The sequence below is a fragment of the Drosophila gunungcola genome, unplaced genomic scaffold, assembly GCF_025200985.1.
Source record: "Drosophila gunungcola strain Sukarami unplaced genomic scaffold, Dgunungcola_SK_2 000001F, whole genome shotgun sequence".
Classification (NCBI taxonomy): domain Eukaryota; kingdom Metazoa; phylum Arthropoda; class Insecta; order Diptera; family Drosophilidae; genus Drosophila; species Drosophila gunungcola.
This window is the reverse complement of record NW_026453197.1, coordinates 17,229,519-17,246,828: the sequence shown is the minus strand read 5'-3', so window position 1 is coordinate 17,246,828 and position 17,310 is coordinate 17,229,519. Positions and strand designations below refer to the sequence as shown.

At 43.7% G+C, this 17,310-nt stretch overlaps 8 protein-coding genes across 11 annotated transcripts; 5 read left to right on the top strand and 3 right to left on the bottom strand.

The window, feature by feature from the left end:
- The first annotated feature begins 29 nt into the window (after window positions 1–29).
- On the top strand, window positions 30–1,068 carry LOC128262769 (putative mediator of RNA polymerase II transcription subunit 12). Its single transcript, XM_052997280.1, has 2 exons — window positions 30–220; window positions 287–1,068. The coding sequence occupies exon 2, from the start codon at window positions 353–355 to the stop codon at window positions 1,061–1,063; it is 711 nt and encodes a 236-aa protein (XP_052853240.1). The 5' UTR covers window positions 30–220; window positions 287–352; the 3' UTR covers window positions 1,064–1,068.
- Window positions 1,069–1,445: 377 nt separating this feature from the next.
- Window positions 1,446–3,592, top strand: LOC128262764 (SPRY domain-containing SOCS box protein 3). Its single transcript, XM_052997273.1, has 3 exons — window positions 1,446–2,075; window positions 2,467–2,685; window positions 2,804–3,592. The coding sequence occupies exons 1-3, from the start codon at window positions 1,446–1,448 to the stop codon at window positions 2,843–2,845; spliced, it is 891 nt and encodes a 296-aa protein (XP_052853233.1). The 3' UTR covers window positions 2,846–3,592.
- LOC128262759 (reticulocalbin-2) lies at window positions 3,392–6,146 on the bottom strand. The gene is made up of 4 exons (XM_052997264.1): window positions 5,943–6,146; window positions 5,484–5,878; window positions 4,457–4,604; window positions 3,392–4,312 (listed from the first exon to the last, which is right to left on the bottom strand). The coding sequence occupies exons 2-4, from the start codon at window positions 5,701–5,703 to the stop codon at window positions 3,655–3,657; spliced, it is 1,026 nt and encodes a 341-aa protein (XP_052853224.1). The 5' UTR covers window positions 5,704–5,878; window positions 5,943–6,146; the 3' UTR covers window positions 3,392–3,654.
- Window positions 6,147–6,247: 101 nt separating this feature from the next.
- LOC128262777 (uncharacterized) lies at window positions 6,248–10,202 on the top strand. The gene is made up of 4 exons (XM_052997288.1): window positions 6,248–6,388; window positions 7,733–7,837; window positions 9,209–9,312; window positions 9,879–10,202. The coding sequence occupies exons 2-4, from the start codon at window positions 7,756–7,758 to the stop codon at window positions 10,074–10,076; spliced, it is 384 nt and encodes a 127-aa protein (XP_052853248.1). The 5' UTR covers window positions 6,248–6,388; window positions 7,733–7,755; the 3' UTR covers window positions 10,077–10,202.
- A 75-nt stretch (window positions 10,203–10,277) lies between these two features.
- On the top strand, window positions 10,278–10,693 carry LOC128262776 (uncharacterized). The gene has a single exon (XM_052997286.1). It carries the CDS (start codon window positions 10,286–10,288, stop codon window positions 10,691–10,693), a length of 408 nt encoding a protein of 135 aa, XP_052853246.1. The 5' UTR covers window positions 10,278–10,285.
- Window positions 10,694–10,767: 74 nt separating this feature from the next.
- Window positions 10,768–11,932, top strand: LOC128262772 (ankyrin repeat domain-containing protein 39). Its single transcript, XM_052997283.1, has 3 exons — window positions 10,768–10,909; window positions 10,975–11,181; window positions 11,245–11,932. The coding sequence occupies exons 1-3, from the start codon at window positions 10,807–10,809 to the stop codon at window positions 11,478–11,480; spliced, it is 546 nt and encodes a 181-aa protein (XP_052853243.1). The 5' UTR covers window positions 10,768–10,806; the 3' UTR covers window positions 11,481–11,932.
- Window positions 11,933–12,110: 178 nt separating this feature from the next.
- On the bottom strand, window positions 12,111–15,460 carry LOC128262753 (ankyrin repeat domain-containing protein 17). 4 transcript variants are annotated; one of them, XM_052997252.1, is made up of 3 exons: window positions 14,936–15,460; window positions 12,527–13,750; window positions 12,111–12,468 (listed from the first exon to the last, which is right to left on the bottom strand). In XM_052997252.1, the coding sequence occupies exons 1-3, from the start codon at window positions 15,153–15,155 to the stop codon at window positions 12,113–12,115; spliced, it is 1,800 nt and encodes a 599-aa protein (XP_052853212.1). In that variant the 5' UTR covers window positions 15,156–15,460; the 3' UTR covers window positions 12,111–12,112. The 4 variants fall into 4 exon arrangements, with proteins under 4 accessions (XP_052853212.1, XP_052853214.1, XP_052853213.1 ...); XM_052997254.1 differs by lacking the exon at window positions 14,936–15,460 and adding an exon at window positions 13,869–13,962; XM_052997253.1 differs by lacking the exon at window positions 14,936–15,460 and adding an exon at window positions 13,811–13,879.
- Window positions 15,461–15,501: 41 nt separating this feature from the next.
- Window positions 15,502–17,299, bottom strand: LOC128262760 (eukaryotic translation initiation factor 3 subunit H). The gene is made up of 3 exons (XM_052997265.1): window positions 17,141–17,299; window positions 16,001–16,678; window positions 15,502–15,881 (listed from the first exon to the last, which is right to left on the bottom strand). The coding sequence occupies exons 1-3, from the start codon at window positions 17,219–17,221 to the stop codon at window positions 15,624–15,626; spliced, it is 1,017 nt and encodes a 338-aa protein (XP_052853225.1). The 5' UTR covers window positions 17,222–17,299; the 3' UTR covers window positions 15,502–15,623.
- Between the last annotated feature and the right edge of the window lie 11 nt (window positions 17,300–17,310).

Below are 17,310 nucleotides of genomic sequence, written 5' to 3'. Positions count from 1 at the left end.
GGAAAAAAATAAGGGTAGGCCTCGCCGCTGTGGCTTCAAGTTGGAAAAGTGAGCCAAAAGAGTGATTGCCAGAAGCCAGCGAGACTTGGACGCAAGCGGAGTCGTCGTCGGTGGGAGTCATCGAAACTTTAGCCAGATAAGCGGAGCAGCTTTTGGGAGCTCAGGAGGTGGAGGAGCTGGAAAAAAATATGTGTGTACCCCGTAAGAAACAGTGAAAATTGTGAGTTTTCCCATCAGGACTAGCTTATAATTTGGAAAACTAAGACGTTCTGGTCTCTACCGGAAGTGGTGCACCCACAAGGCAGCAAAAAAAAAAAAGGAGGAGGAACCCAACTGAACTCAACCCCTATTTATGATTATCGTCCTGCTGCTGCTGTTCCAATCGCTCTGCCTCTACTGCCAACGCCTGGTGCTCTACGTCCACGACAGATGCTTCCCCAAGAACGTGCGCCTGCTGCAGGAGGTGGCCGAGACGGTGGGCGATCGTAAGGCACCCCAGCGCCTGGCGGAGCAGCAGTTGGAGCAACAGAAGCGCAGCCAGAAGCGTCGCATCCTCGAGCCGATCCTGCCCCTAGTTGGTGGCCTCAACTCCGAGGCCTGTCGCTTTTGTGCCCACAGTCCGCAGGGCTATTGTCGCCATCACTTTCACCTGCAGGAGCTGCAGTTGCACAAGCAACGGGGTTCCGGTGGCGAGCAGGACTTTCGTCAAATCCGAAGGATCAAGCGGGAGCTGAAAAGGAGCCTGGGCCAGCAGCAGCAGCTTCTCCAGCCGGTGAGAAGCTATCGTCCCGTACGACTAAGTTCCAGCTGGAGCAGCACTTCGCTGAGCAGTGGATACGGTTCGTTGACCAGCTTTGGGACTCAGGAGCAGGAGGAAGGGGATCAGGAGGTTACAGAGGAGGTTACAGAAGAGGTTGCAGAGGAGGTTCCAGAGGAGGTTGCAGAGGAGGTTGCAGAGGAGATTCCATCGGAGCTACAGGAGGAAGTTGAAAAGGAGGAATTTGAGCAAGAGGATTTGCCTCAGGAGGAGAACCAACAACGCCTGCTAACCACTCATTTGTAAACCAAACTTTAAAAGGAGAAGGCAGCGCATAAGGAGTTAACAAAGGACTTTTTAGACAAAGCTTTCTATGGTTATCTTAACACGTTAGAAATTTAGAAGAAACAAGAACACTTCTAAGGAAAAGTTAACCACTAGAAGAACGAAAGAAAGAGCTTCTACCCAAATGGTTATCCAAAAGTGGACTTCACAGGATAAAAACGCCACCCCCGTAGCCACTCCTTAAGCAATTTCAGCAACTTGAGAGCCCAGGAAGAGGACAACCACCCCCAGAAAGCCCAACCTTTTGACAACCAACCTACACCTCCCCAAAAAACGTTTTGAAGTGCTCCCTTTGTCTAAGTTGATTGAGTTTGAGAAGCGAAAAATTTCTAGTCACACAACAATGTCCGATGTGGAAGTGGATCCACAGCAGCAGCAGCAGCAGGACCACCCTCATCCCGTGGTGGCGATGACCCCGCGGCGCCGTCGCCATCCTATTCGCCGAGGAGCAGGCTGTCTGGTTATTCAGTCCGCTTCGCAGGATGCGGCATCGCCACCGCGCTTCTGTCCACTCGTCGAAGGCGTCGAGGACAACTGGACGTGGAGCAAGCGACATCGCTCCAAGGAGGTGGTGCTCAGCGGACCCAACTCCCGAACGGTTCACTTCCATCCCAACTGGAGCAAGGGCACCGCCGGCGTCCAGGGCAAGCGATCGCTGAACAATGGCCGCTACTACTGGGAGCTCCATGTCTCGCAGCGGGTGTTTGGCACCTCCATTATGTTCGGCATAGGCACAAAGTCGGCCCGACTCCATGCCAACGCCTTCCGGAATATGCTGGGCGAGAACGAGCACGGCTGGGGACTGTCCCACAAGGGCGTGCTCTGGCACAAGGGCGTGGCCCTGCTCTACACCAAGCGGTTCCGCGAGAATCATCCCACCCAGATCGGAGTACTCTTCGACGGCATCGAGGGCACACTCACCTACTACAAGGATGGCAAGTGCCTGGGCGTGGCCTTCAGAGGTTTGGATCAGGTGAGTCAATGAAGTATTCACATAACACATTAAATTATGTTTCGATACCCCCCAATCACTGCTTTGTTCAAAAGATATATGTATGATACATCATCTTAGGAAGTTCATTTTAAAGGAACTTTTATAACTTCTCAACTTAGTAAACAAAGAAGAAAAAAAAAAAATTGGTCTTCATATATGCTTCATGTATGATATATGCGCCACCTGCTAAATAATTTGTAAGACTTATATAAATGAAGGACGTTAATCTGATGGAAGTGATAATCTTGATTATGTTATATCATTTAATTAATAATTGATCAGTAGTTGATTGTTTTGGGATAGATATTGACCTTCTGCTACACTTAAAAAGTCCTTTACTCATATTAACATCTTACATCCTCCTCTTCAGATCGATGAACCGCTGTACCCCATTGTATGCTCCACGGCGGCCAAAACGGAGATGACCCTGAAGTGCACCCGGCGAGAGTTTGTCAACCTGCAGGATCGCTGTCGGGCGGTCATAATGAGGCGGGTGCGCAGTGCATCGCAGCTGGAGAAGCTTAAGCTACCGTTGCCCATCAGCGATTATCTGGGGGAGGTGATCGACGAAATGGAGCCACTGCGTCAGGTAGACAACTACGATATACTGTGCGACTTGTAGAACTCAGAGCATCCACGGTCCCCGGGGGCCGATGGTGCGGAGCCACAGTTAGACCTAAGTTTATAGAGTACGACCTCTCCCCCAGGTGAATCAGTTGGAGATGTGCATAATGAATTACGAATTGTAAGCGGCCCGTGAATCTTTTTTGTGCCATCAAAACGGAGCGCATCCCATCGGAAGACGATGTGCCTCTAGGACGTGTAAATTTTCGTGTAGTATTTGTAAGGATTGCTTAGTGAACTGTAGTATTGTTAAGCATTCGAAATTATCAAATGGAGATAATTCGGCTTTCAGTTTTGTTTTTAGCTTTTTGTTGAAAATTTCTAGTGAAAATGTGGGGAAATAGGCCAATTTGGTGCAATATTTGTGATATAAGGAAAGTGAGTAAATTAAATTGTATTTTGGGGCTTCAAGTGCTTGTTTGATAACCGCAAAATAAGTTAGGCATAGAGCTAAGCATATTTTTCGGTACAGACGAGTGTGAAATCTAGTCAAAAGTAACACGCTGCTAAACTAATTTTGTATATTCCAAGTCAGCAATTAAGGCTTAAGCTATGTATTATAATAAAAAGAAAACTTTTCTAGTCATAAATTGCAAATGAAGCAAATGAAAAGTGTTTAATTTTTCACTATCGAACGAGCACATGTAAAGGTTCAGCACTCATACCCAACGTAATTTAGTAAAAATTATTTATTTTGTAGATTCTTTTTTGTGTCTATATAAATTACTACACGTAATGTAATTGGTACATGACAAACAAGAAAACTAAGACATGTGAAATGAAATTCGTAAGAAGCGCTCAAAACAATTTAGCGATATTGATTTGCAATTGTCACTTGAATTTACATAAATAAAACATAAATTTACTAACTATTTAAATGAAATACAATACTAAGCACAGGTTCACTATAGCAGGAAAGGGATTTGGCTGGAATCTACAGCTCGTCGGAGAGATGGTTAATGTTTTGTAAGTGGTCCCCGTAATCGGTTGCCTCGCTGCCCACAAAGGTATCGTAGTTGTTGAGTATCTCCAGGTAGGACAGCCGATCGTCGTGATCTTCATCGGTGGAGACAAACAGGTGATCCACCTCGTCGTTGGCAATCGCCGTATTACTCGGCACAATCCAGGATAAAACCTCATCGCCCGTGAGCACGCCATCGCCATTGGAATCGTGATCCTTGTCGAATCGCTCCTTCTCTGTGATCAGCCACTCCTTGTCGTGATGCGAGGCTGCGTCGCCGACAAACTCCTGGAAGTTGATCATTCCGTTGTGATCCAAATCCTTTTCCTGCATCGTGTGCTCCAACAGTATGGGCAACATTTGTGGATGCTCTTCGGGATTTTGGAAGTAAACATATTCCTCCAGCGTCAGCACTCCATCCTTATTCGTGTCGGCCGCCTTGAACATCTCCTTGTCCTGTTTGATCATCTTCTGCTCATCCTCGTAGCTATCGAAGTCAATGGTCTCCTTTTTAAAGTCCTCATCCTCCATGGCGTAAGTATCCTGCAGATACTCCGTCCAGGTTATTTTCTCGTCCGCATCCTGATCTATTTCTTCAAATCTATCAGCAGCTTCTTCTTCCGATAGTTTTCTGCAAGTGTTTTTTTGTTTAGTAAATATTTTATAGGGAATTCTTTCTGTTCGTAAGTATGCAAGCAGAAGCAGTGAATGGCCGAGGTATTGATTATTGGCTTGGCTAACATCGATGCAGTATTAATCAACAGACAACACTCACTTAAAAGACCTTAAAATCCAGGCTTTCAACTCATGCCGGTCAATAAATTCGTCCTTATTCAGATCCATCATTTTGACCAGTATCAGCAGACGTCTCTTCGATTCCTCCGGTGTTAGTGTGTCGAATTCCTGAGCCTCTTTTGTGTTGCCTAATGTTGTTGAGTAGTAATTATAGAACATAAGCGTGAAGGCTTGTATGGAACATAAAGCAGAAGCAATGCCATTGCTTTCAGAAAACCATTTTAATGGTTTTACGATGAAAGCACTGGGGGAAAATTTTGATTCTCAAAATAACAAAATAAGCTAAAGTTGCAAACTTTATTGTTATTAATCCTAATTGATCAAAATTTTTACTTCTTTATACAAAATCAATTGATTTTAATAAAAAAAAGTTTCAAATCGGTATTTTATATTTAAAAACTGGCAATAAAGTTTTGACTTCATAAAATGGGGAACCCATTAACATGGCTATTCACGAACATTAAAAACATTTTCTTGGACCATACATGCGAATGTATGTATATGACTGATCCATATCTGTTGATGTCTGAATGATTCTTCCCATGTGCAGAACCACAAAAATAAACCCCATCCAAATAAACAAACATATCCCCGCTTCATACACTGTAACAAAATGGAAGGTTCTAGGGCTAATCCCTAAATCATAGAAATAAAAACAAACAGGTTCATTTGTTGACTGCTTAAAAGTTGTAAAACTCTGATTTAAGATATTTTGGTAAGGTTACATTTTTTTTAAAATAAAATATTGAAAATGATTGGTTTTTAATGCGAAGGCATTTTTTTAAGTGCGTCGGCAAAATTCTATGTTTCAATGCCACCACTGCCTTAGTTTTTTTTTGTTCAATAAATATAAAATGAATTTTTTTCGAAGACTTTATATCTTAACTTAGCAATTTGAAATTCTGGCAACTGTTGGGTTCACCAAGTCCCTAGCCTGCGCCATGGATTTTTTATAAATTGGTCTCCCATCTTTACGAAATGTTATTGTTTTCCGGCAAGTGACTCACCGATAATGGCCTCGTGATCGAACTCCACGTTGTGCTCCCCATCCTCGCCATGGTGGTGGGCGTCCCGGGGGGCGTAGACCCCGTCCTTGACCCGCTCCTTGCTGAGATGCTTCTCGTGCTTGTGGTTGGCCACCGCCCCGATGGCGGGCATTGGACCCACGGCGGCCAAAAAGGCGACGGCACAAAGGGCCAGCGGCAGAAGCGGCAGATTCCTAGGCATTTTAATTGATTATGCCAAGAGGCGTTCTTTTTGTTTTTTCTTCTTTTTTTTTGGCAGCTTCCCGAGCACTTGAGTGGATGAGGAGGAGGGGGAGGGCAGGGGCAAGTAGATGGGCGGCGGATATACGCACACGTAATTCCCAACAATACAATGACCTCAGTTCACCTTTCGCCAGCTTGTGAAATATGCAAATGTCAGTCAAAAGATTTAAAGACTATTTTTCGAATTTAAATACCCACCCAGCAGACCGACAGCTGTTGTCTCCAATGGCCACTCCAAATATTTTCTGGACCACAAATATTTATCTCCCAGAATTTGCTTCCAGTTGGTGGTTTCACTTTTTTGTACTTAATTTAATTCACAATTATCATAGTTTCCGCTCATTTTAAACCGAAATTCGTTTATTTATTTCTGCAGCCAAAAAAAAAAACGAACAAGCAAACAGTGTGACCCCCAGCGATAAATTGCTGTTTGGCTATCGAACTATCGATATTGTGGCCCAGGTTCTAACCAAAGTTTACCAACACTTCCCCGAGGCACGACCAAATCTTACCAACACTTGCGCAATTTGCAAAATTGTTGGAACTTTGTTTTTCTCTCCATAATTAACAAAAATATAACGTAATTAAAAGTTATAATAAAGCTTACTTGGGCTAGTTACAGTATAGCCTACTAAGGGCACAAGGTATGTTATTTTAACCCAGAAAGTCAAAAAAGTATTAGACAATCAAAATATCATAAAGAAAAAGTCAAACGCAGATGATTAAATTCAAATGACATCATTTTGCGACAGCTGTGTGGCAAAAGTCTCGTTTCGAGCCGCGCGTTTATTTATTTGGAAATTTGATCATAATTTACGTTCATTTTGTGTGCCCCAAACACGCAAAGGACACTTGAGCGCTTGTATTTTTGGCAGGACTCGCTATGTTTGTGTATGTGTGTGTAAGCCCCCTGTATCAGTGTGAGTGTGTGGGTGTAGGAGTTGTTGACCGGCTTTTATTTTTATTTTATTATTATTTATACTACTTACACATTAGTCGACCGGTCAGGTTCGTAATTATAGTCCCTGACTTAAGCTTGACATGCAACTGGTCGCGGGGTATGACTTTATAGCGGGTGTGAGCGAGAAAGAGAACCGCACATGGGTGTTTTTAATGGCATTACAAGGGGATTCGGTATCAGGTTCAAAAATTTTTTGGTTTTTAAACAACAAATTTAATTTTAACTTGAAACAACATTTTTTTTTTTTTACAAAATCAATGCGGTTTCTGCAATTACCATCATACATATTTATAATTTTTATTTATAATAAATGTTTTTATTTCTAAATATTTCTATATAAAAATAGGAGATCTATACATCCGTTATTTAATGACTGCTACGCAAATGTTATATTTTAATAGATACAAAAATTTAATTTATGTGGTTTTTTGATAAACAATACAATTTGTTATATTTATATACACAAGTTGGAATTCGGTTTAAATAGTCGCAACTTAAACAAAAAGGTTAGTTGGCTAAGAATTGATTTTTGTATTTTACATGTTTATGAACCATTGAACCATTGAACCAAAATAAGCACATTCCCTCCCCAATCCCTTTAAAAATAATTTCCGCCCTCGCCGCTGGTTAGCACTATCCTATATCGCATTGATGATTATCCTGGCCGAATGCGTCACTTTGTCATTTGGGTATCTGCCACCTTACACCGTAGGCTAATCCAATAAAAAGCTGCAAACCATTTCAGAGAGCCACAGCCACGCTGCGCGACGCCTGCCTATAAATAATAAGCACACCAGCCAAGCCGCAGTAAAAGCCACAACAGTTAAGCTAACGCTGGGAAAACCTCTTGGGCGAAGCGTCGAGCCCGATTTTAGTTTCAGTCGAGAGCCAACCTTCCGCAGCGCAACAGCGAGCTTTTTTTTCTCTATTTCGTTTGGTTTTTGCGTATATAACTCCGTATATCTCATTTGTTTTCACTTACGTTTTACGGCCTTTCGTTGGCACGCCCGCGCTAATTAATCCGCAGATATCCAGCAGTAATCAGGCCAAATGCCGTACATTATCATACGGGGGAACTTAGCCTCCTACAGCCACAAATATCCATGGCGAGTGCTCGTCTCTGGATTGAAAGGTAAAGCCAAAAAAGCCCGTAATGTTTAGTTCAGTTTGTCCAAAGCCCGTAGATACAATATCTCATTTTCGTTTCGCTTTTGTTTCGTCGTCTGTTTACTATTGCGACACAATTAATTTCGAGAGCTTGGCAAACAGATACGAACACACAGATATACTACTTCCACGCATACGAGCAAAGCACGCTAGCTTTTTGAGCATTAGTTTCGGTTTTTCCACTTTGCACTACGAAAAAAACACTTTTTGAATGGCTAGACAGTGGCGGGTAGATAAACCTGCCACTAGCCGTTATTTTCTTCATATCTTATTTTGTATAATTTTTGGCCAGTTAGTTATTGTCGACTCCCTGTGGCTTACTTTCGTTTTCTATTTAGGCTGCGTCTTAGTTGCATGCTTTTTATTAAATCTTAGAAACACTATTATTATTTTATATGGCTTACTCCTCAAAAATAACACATTTTTGAATGAATTGACAACAGCGGTCAAAATATGAAGCATGTTTTCACTCTTCACCCTGATTTGACGAGAACTGAACAAACGTAATAATTTAATTCTATCAAAACACAAATCATTTAAATTAAAAAAGTTATCCAAAGATTACGGTAACTAAATATGAAGAAAATTTCGTTTTAAAATATTTTTAGAGCGGCTTTTAAATCGATTTAATACAAATCCGCATAAAATATTTTTTAATCTTCTTTCAAAGCTACGAAAAACATATTTTCTTGAAAATCTACATTAAAATGGTATAAACTTTCAGTTATGGTAAACCGATTGTGCAATATTTAAGCGGTTCGTGGCAACAGTAGTTTATTTTTCCATTAAATCAACAGCTGCCCTTTAATTGCATGCCAATTGCCCCTAGAGACCCACCACCCCGCACCTGTTCGCTTTTTACGACCGACACTGTGCGAAGTTTTGCTCCCCCAGACGAGTCTCAATCGTCAGTTTGGATTTGTTTTTCGCTGCGTGCAGTTCGCTTGGCAGACCGGGTCTGCTGTTTATATATACACATCCGTACGTACTTACACCGCATATATCGACTTAATTCCGCTGCATATTTGTGAAACATTTATCTGTCAGCCGGGCAGAAGTCATTGCACTGGGATGCAGGCACAAAGAACTCACAAGAAACTCCCATTTTTATTTTATTATGAAACAGCCGTTGATATTTGTTGGCTTTTTGCTTAATTAGCACACTCACATCGAAAGACAATGGCCCTGGGCTGACGTCACCGTCCGTCCCAGCCGTGTTATCTGTTGTTTGCCCTGTTTAAACATTTAGCCACACCAATTAACGAAAAGGAAAGCAATTTCCCAAGAAATAGCACCTCTGATAACCCTTTGCCCACCCACACGTAAATACTTTCAGCTGACGACATCGAGCAGTTGAATAAGTTTTCTTGCGGCGGCTACAGTGACGAGTCGACCATCGTCTACCTAGTGCATCCTTGTCGGATTCTATCGGCGCTAGAAGTGAGTACCCTTCAGATCATAGCAAGTGTTTAAGGTACTCAAATATGTTAGGCTTTGCCAATGATGATAGACTTGAGATCATAATTTGTGTTTTGCCAATACTTAATTTATTTTCTTATATAAATCAAAGTTATATCTTAATCTCGATCGGTTTTGTGGTAAAAATGATTTCAATTGAAGACATAACAGACAAAAATATAACTGTCTGATTTAAATTGAAAATAGTTATCTACTAAGTAAAACAGTAATTTTAACAATCATTTAGCAGACATTGATAAATCGTCTAGAACAGGGGTTTTACAAAAATAACTCTCAACCAAAAGTAAAGCGAAATTTGAACTTAAGGTACAGCTAAATACCTTTTGGAACATTTGCTTAACTCTAGAAACTCAGTGAAACAGACAATCGATTGAAGTACCAACCTGTGAGAACCTAGTAGATACGTAATACTTTTTTTTGTAATTCTTGTATCCACCCAGGCAATCAGCTAATAGGATTTTCTCCCAACCATTACCTTCAATTACCCAGTGACTCATGGATTATTTGTCTGAATTTTTTGCTTTCAGATTCTGGGATTTCGTGTGGTGGCCAGCTCGTCGACGGCCGTGAAACAGGATTACAACGAGTATATGTGGACGATGCGCAAGGAGTTCGACGAACCAGAACCTTTAGAGGCAGAGTCCGTAGTGCGAGAGAATCTATCGAATATTGGCCGTGAGGCAGCCAGTTTAGGCAACTATCACAAGGTGGATTCACCCGAATAGGGACCCAGTTTGGGAAAAAAACCAGCAAACAACCAACAACCCTACTCTAATTGTATAATTTTGTGTGTGTGAGAGATTGTGTGAGGCGTCTGCGTGTGCGTGTTCGTGTTTAAGTGTGAAAAACTATAGCAACCTAGGGAATACTGTTCCAAAACATAAACTCTGAGTGAAGGAGGTGACTGACCAAAGTCCCAGAAGACGAACGAACTATGAGTGAGGGCGTGACCCAGCTGAAGGAAACTCAGAATCTCATCAGCGAGCAACCTCCGGCGATTGTGTCCGCGGCATCGGCGGCATCTTTGAACGCCGCCACCGCCGCTATACCTGCCAATGTGGTGACCATTCCGGTGCCCATTCTGCAGTCGGAGGGCAACTTCGCCTACATCACCGTCAAGGGATCACTGCACGATTACACCTGCACCATTTTTGGCCTGAATCAGGCCGAAGTTCAAGCCCTGTCCAAGCGCTTCGAGAGCGGAGTTAAGGCGTGCGTCAATGGTATTATGGTGGCAGTGCCACCGATGGTTATGCTAAACACTCTGGCCCAGCTGAGCTACAAGGTTGTCTGCAGTTGCGGCGAGGCCGAGATTTGTTGGACCATGCAGCGTGAGGTCTAATTAGTTGGCCGGGATCACACTGTCACACCGTCAAGCAACTGGAAACGAAAGCACAAGGAAAGGCAAGGAATTCGATACTGTAACGAAGCACTCGAAATTATCAGCAGGCTAAAATGGATCACCACAACGCGGACAACTGCAAGTGTCACAAGCAGACGCAGCCGGCACAGCAGACGCTCAGCGACATGGACTTTGATCGGGGCATCTGGAATGCCGGTAAGAATAAACTCTTCCTTAAACCCACGTCAAGCGTTAACAATTTCCTTTCCCTTACTGTATAGCTATCTATAACGAAGTGGAACGTGTGAGGGAGTTCATCAAGAAGGGCCAGTCCATGGCTCGCGATGACTGCGACTACACGGCTTTGCACTATGCGGCCCGCAATGGCAATGAGCCAATCTGCAAGCTACTGCTCGATGAGGGCAAAGTAGATGTGAATGCTGTGACCAAGGCAGGAGCCACCTCCCTGCACCGAGCAGCCATGATGGGTAAGATGCTTAGATGTTTAAATGTACTTTTTGTAGTATACTAACAAATGTTTATCCTATCAGGCCATTTGGAGATTGTTAAGCTATTGGTGGAGCACAAGGCGAATCTTCTGCTGCAGGACGAGTGCGGGCAGAGTGCCTTGCATCGGGCTGCGATGCGTGGCCATCTGGAGGTGTGTCGCTTTCTGCTGCAGCAGGAACCGGCACTCAAGCTGATCAAGGATAACAAGAATAAAATTGCATTTGAATACATCATGGAGAACGCCAACGACGACTTCAAGCTACTGCTGAAACCCTAAAAGGGCTTGTCATTCCCCTACCGTTCTGCGTAAATGTATTTTTTTTTATAAATTAAGCACTAAAATGTTTTCCTTTTAAAACTTTATTTTGTTTATTTAGTCTGTCAACACGTTTTCTATAAAATTGCACCCGATATCGTTGTAAAATCCTACTTTAAAATTTGCATACGTTACTTTGTTCGTTTGCATTGTGTGTGTGAGATCGATTGTATATGGAAAAGTAATCTTAACATTGGCGTAGTCAAATAACCTAGTAGATACATCATATAAATCAACATATATATATATATATATATATATATAGACTATATACATACATAAAATGTGCAAATAATTTAGTTAACTCTGTGCCCGAAAAAGATGTACACACAGAAGACGCTTTTAAAAGTACGAAATTTGTGTGGAAATTCTGATCTAAATTTGAAATACATTATAAGAATGTTAATATCACATTAGAGCCGTGTAACGAAGGTGTTAATTAATCTGGTGTTTCAGAATTAAGGAAACTATTATAAAGTCCTAACACAACCCTCCACACACTCGTCGCCAATATACAAAATTTATATGCTACATACCATATAACCATACATAATATAAAACCTATATAATCTGAATAAATTCCTAAAGCGCATTCAATCCCAAGACTCGGCACATCTTACACCAGGTTTTCGGGCCGGTTCCATTCCCCCAACGAGGGGAAGTTCGGCAAAGTCGCTGAGGTAGAGCTTCAATGTCGCGGGAATGGCAAACTCATCTACGATCCTGCCCAGCGAGGAGCGTTTCTGGGTAGCAAGGTACATATGCTGCACCTCTGGCCGCGTTCGGAGGGATTTCAGGATGCGCTGGCGGATTTCCAGACGAGCGAGGGACTGCAGTGATCGCGGTTGGCTGCCAAACGAGGACATTTCACACTCGAATTCCAGGCGGGCTGCTGGCCAATCTTTGGGCAAAGCTCGATGTTTGTGCGGAAACTGGAAGCCAGCATTGCCTGTGAATTAATTAAGGGGTTAATTGAAAATTCTATATAATTTTTACCCTACACTTACATAACAACCTTGCAAAGGCCAGACTTTTGGCCGAGCAATTGGATCTTAGCTCATTGACAACATGCTCCCGGCAAATCTGGGCCAGGTTGCAGCCCTCGTGGATGAGGAACTCAGCCAGCTCCAGTCGATGCAGGTTGATGGCCCGCGACAACGGCGTTTGGCAGTAGATCAAGCCACACACAATGGTGGGAGCACAGGAGCCATATAAATCCTCACGGGCGCTGGGTACTTTGGCCAGCAAAACGCGCAGGATGCTGCTGAACTCCTTCGCGCAAACGATCTGCTGCACGGCAAACAAAACCAAACCCTCGTCCTGGACATCCGGGTAGAGACCCAGCTTTCGATGCTCCTGGGCAACGGTCAGCAGATACTCCAACATTTCGGGCCGTTGCAAATGGATGGCCAGCATGATGGGCGTGTGGTTGTCTCCATCGCGAACGGACAAACTTTCGCCGTACTGCAGCAGGAGTTCCACCATCTCCCGGTCATTGTACTCCACTGCCAAGTGCAGGAGATGCTGGGATGCCAGACGACGTGCTCCACGCTCCAGCAGCAGTTTGGCCATCTGGCCATGACGACCCCTCACGGCGTACTGCAGGGCTGTGTGATTCTGCTTATCCTGGAGGTTAATACGAGCTCCCCGCTCCACCAACTCTTGGGCCAGATCCACCAAACTGCAGGCAATGGCCGTCATCAACGGGGTCTCACCCTCATCATCGGTGTCGTTGATATTGATATTGGTTTGCAGCAGCAATCGGGCCGATTCCATGGACTTGCTCTCGATGGCCACATGAAGCGCGGTCTTGCCATCGCTCAAGGTCTTGGCATTCACCAGAGCCCCATGCTTGATCAGCAGTTTGGTGACTCCGGCGAAACCCGCTCCCACATGGAGGGGGGCATATCCCTCGCTGTTGACCACGTTGATGGGGGCACTGTGTTCCAACAGGATGCGTACACACTCCTCGTGGCCCCAGCAGGCGGCATAGTGCAACGGAGTGGCCAAATCGGCGTCGTAGAGGTGCGGATCCTGTTCCCGACAGGACACACAGCACTGGGATATGAACTCGCCGGTATTCTCGAAGGTCTTCGCATAATACTGATACAATTGGCTGTCCTCTCCTCCGCCAACGCCTCCACTATCCGAGCAACTTTCGAACTCATCCACCCACTCAAGTTTCTCCATACCCTCGGGTGTTCGCTCGATTTCCAGACTATCAACGTGAGCTGAAATTTATGGAATTCGAAATTAATTTTTCGAAAAATTCTTATACAGATAGATCTAACGCTTGCTTGGTTAATGTTTAGTTTATCTAAGATGCGTTTGTTCTCGTATACATGCCACCTAGAAGTCTCTCGTTCTTCTGCCGTTGCAACTTTAAATTTTTTCGAAAAATTCTATTCTTATCAATGGCTCGACACAACACAACGATAACCGGTTATTCAGCTCTCTCAGCCTTCACTTAATTTTCTCTGCGTTGGCATTATGCTCGGTGCGGATGTGGGTCATTTTGTACACGCTTAAAAAATGTAGAAGCACAACAAAAAATTTAACTTAAAATACAAAACGAATAGAAAAAATGTACAACAAAATAAATTATTATTAAATATTTCATTTCGAAGGTTTTGACTGTGCTGGTTAATGTTCTTTAAATTAAATTAAACCAGTATTTATATAAGACAATTATTTTTATGTTTTAGTTTAAACGGTAGAGGAATTTTTAAGTCGTTTAATTAAGTATTGCAATTTCAATATGTCATTTTTATTTTAATTAATTTTTAGAATATGTATAAAATATATACCGATATCCATTGATGCATCAAAGGATTCTAGTTATTTTCAATTTAAATAACTAAAAGGTTATAGCAATAACGACTGATGGAACAAAGGTTTTTTAGTTTTAAATTTTAACTAATTTCAAAAGGTAAAAGACGAGAAAAATGTAGGCTAACAATAATTTCGTTCATAAAAATTCCGTCAAAAATAAATTTGTTTCTTGTCTTTATTTAATCAACTTATTTTAAGCTAGAAAAAGGGAGGTTTAAATTTGTTATTTTCGGATAAATATGTATACGATGGCCAATGCAATGTGTGCTCTAGGGTTGAAAAAACCAACTTTAATTTCGGTAATTTCCAAATTTTCTAATAAAAATTGTAATTTAATGGAGTCGAGCCCTTTCCGGTTGTTCATCGATTTTCTTTCGGCCAGCTGTTGTCCATCTGCGGGAAGCTCAGTGCCAATTCAAGGCAGGTTTTCATATCATGAGTTCATTTTTTATTTTTACCACAAAAGCACTCAATTTTGTGTTAATTATTTTGCCGGAAGTAGCTGCTTGCTTTATTATAATTTATGAGGCCGGTAGTGTTTTAGGTATAATATAGATGATTATCTTAGCCAGCGTAAAACTCACACTGATGAAAAACATCCAGCTCGGGCTCTTCGCAGGATTGCACCAGGAGCTCCAGCAGCTCGGCGTCGCCCAGGATGGCCGCCATGCCCACGGCGGTGCGTCCGCAAGTGGGCGATACGTACGAGGCCTGTGCACCTTGCATGATGCAGCCCAAAGCCTGCTCAAAATCTGCACTCTGCACCGCACTCAGCAGGCGTTCGTTGAGGTCATAGGACAGCATTTTGCCATTGGGTTAGTGATTTGGTTTTAGACTAATTGAAAGCGGGCTAGCAAAACGCGAAGCGAAAAAGAACAAACCAAACGAAAAACTGCTGGCCTGGCGTGTGTGAAAAGTGCGTAGATGTCGTCAGCGGCTGCAACACTACCCCGGAAAATCCGACGAAAAACTGAAACCAAACAACCGGTGTGCGCAAAAGCAAAACCGGTAGCACAATTTTGGTGGTTGTTTTTGAACGGCCAAGAGCCAAGAGCATCAGTAACAACTGTTTTGCTGGGGGCGGTTTAAATGAGAAATATTCTCAGCCCATGATGAGGAAGACAACAAAGAGATCAAAGTCAGCTGGTAATTCGCTTCCAAGCACACTTAATGCTGTTTTGGTTTATTTTCGCCATTTCGGTGTGCGCAGATGCTAGGCTTGTGAATTATGGATGTTGCCTCAGATTAAAAAAACGTTTAACATTAGCTAGTCTACTTGATTTCCTTGGCTTCCTTGGCGTTCTGCAGCGATTCGGTGATGAAGAGTTTAGCCAGCGACTGAGAGCAGAATTGGGCGATGTGCTGGGCATGGGTGTTGATCTGGCCGGAGGTGATGGTGGCCGTCAGCCGGGCGGGCACGGGCATGGGGCGGAACTGCTTGATCACCTCCTCCTCGGCCACCGTGGGCTCGCCCTTCGAGGTGCGTACGGCGTTCTCAGCTGCCAGCTTGGCCAAAGCACGGTGCTTCTCCTGGAAAGTCAAAGAAAATTATAGAAATTAAATAAGTAATTAATATATACATTTTTATATAATTTTAAAATTATAAAAGAAACTAAAAACATTTTTTTTTTCAAAAATAGTTTCCTTACCGTATCCTGCTTGAAGACCACCTGCTGATACTTGTTATAGCGCACAGCCTCCTGGTACAACTCGTCGACGCGCTCGATCAGGCTGCGCATTTGGTTCTCCAGCACGGAGGCGGTGCCCAGATCCAGGAAGTTGTGTCCTTTATCCTCGGGCAGCAGCTCGTTCAGCTCGCTCATCATGATGTTGGTCAGCGGCGAGTTCTTGATCACAATGGGGATCTCGGCGAAGAGGCTCTCGTAGCCCACCTTCAGGGTGCGGAATGCCTCGGGCGTGAAGTCGCCATCCTTGTACATCTGGATGGCCTGCGGCGTGAGGCGGTAGGCCTTCAGGCAGAGGAATCCGCGCGAGGACTTCTGCGTGTCGTAGACCACGACAACGGACTCCTCGATGCTGGTCTGGTAGTGGTACTGCGACTCCAGCAGGGCAAGAGACAGGCTGTTGCCCACGTCGGAGCTCTGGTACCAGCCCACATGGAGATGGTCCACGTTGACGCGGCGCAGACGACGCATCACAGTCAGCTGGTACATCTCCTCGTCCATGGTCTCATCGCCGCTCTTGGGGAACGGGAAGCAGTTGGTGATCTCCAGGCACTTGTCCACCACCAGACCGAGCAGGGCGCCCTGGGCGAGATCCATGTTGCTCGATTCCTCATGGCAGTGCTTCACCATTTTCATGACGGCCTGCGGGCGAAAAATGTATTAATTAGTTGCCAAAATACCACTTGTCATGCATTCGTACAGGGGCTTCGGGGTGTTGTTTACTTGTTTTTAAAACGTATAGCCTAATATGTCTACAGTTTCAAGAAATGTTTTTAAATTCGATTGCGAGATTATTAAAACAAGTTAACTAGTTGCCTATTTATGCCAATATCAAACTGAGTAAAGCATTCGAATGTAAAGACCCGGAAGTGGGATTAACCTATTATAAACACTTTAAACTAAGATTTTCCATGGAAATTAGTTTATTATTTATAATGATTAACCGGCCTCTGAACCCCTTTCAATCCACGCCCATGCCTCCACACACACACACCCAAAGCAAGCAAATTTTTGAGCCAGCGCGTGGCAACAACTTTGTCGGCTTCCGCACCGGTTTTTACGGGCCAATTTTTGCCACATCTTTTGGCCAGGAGCTCTACTCACCAATCCATCGCATTGGACATAGTTTATGGTGTTATCCGACTCCTCAGTGCGGGCAGCATGCCGATTTGCGCGATTTGCCATGTTTAATGTTGACGAATTGTAAGCGAAAAGACCCAACGACGTGAACTCGGCTGCGGCAGAATGTGGCGTTTACCAACACTACCTGCCGC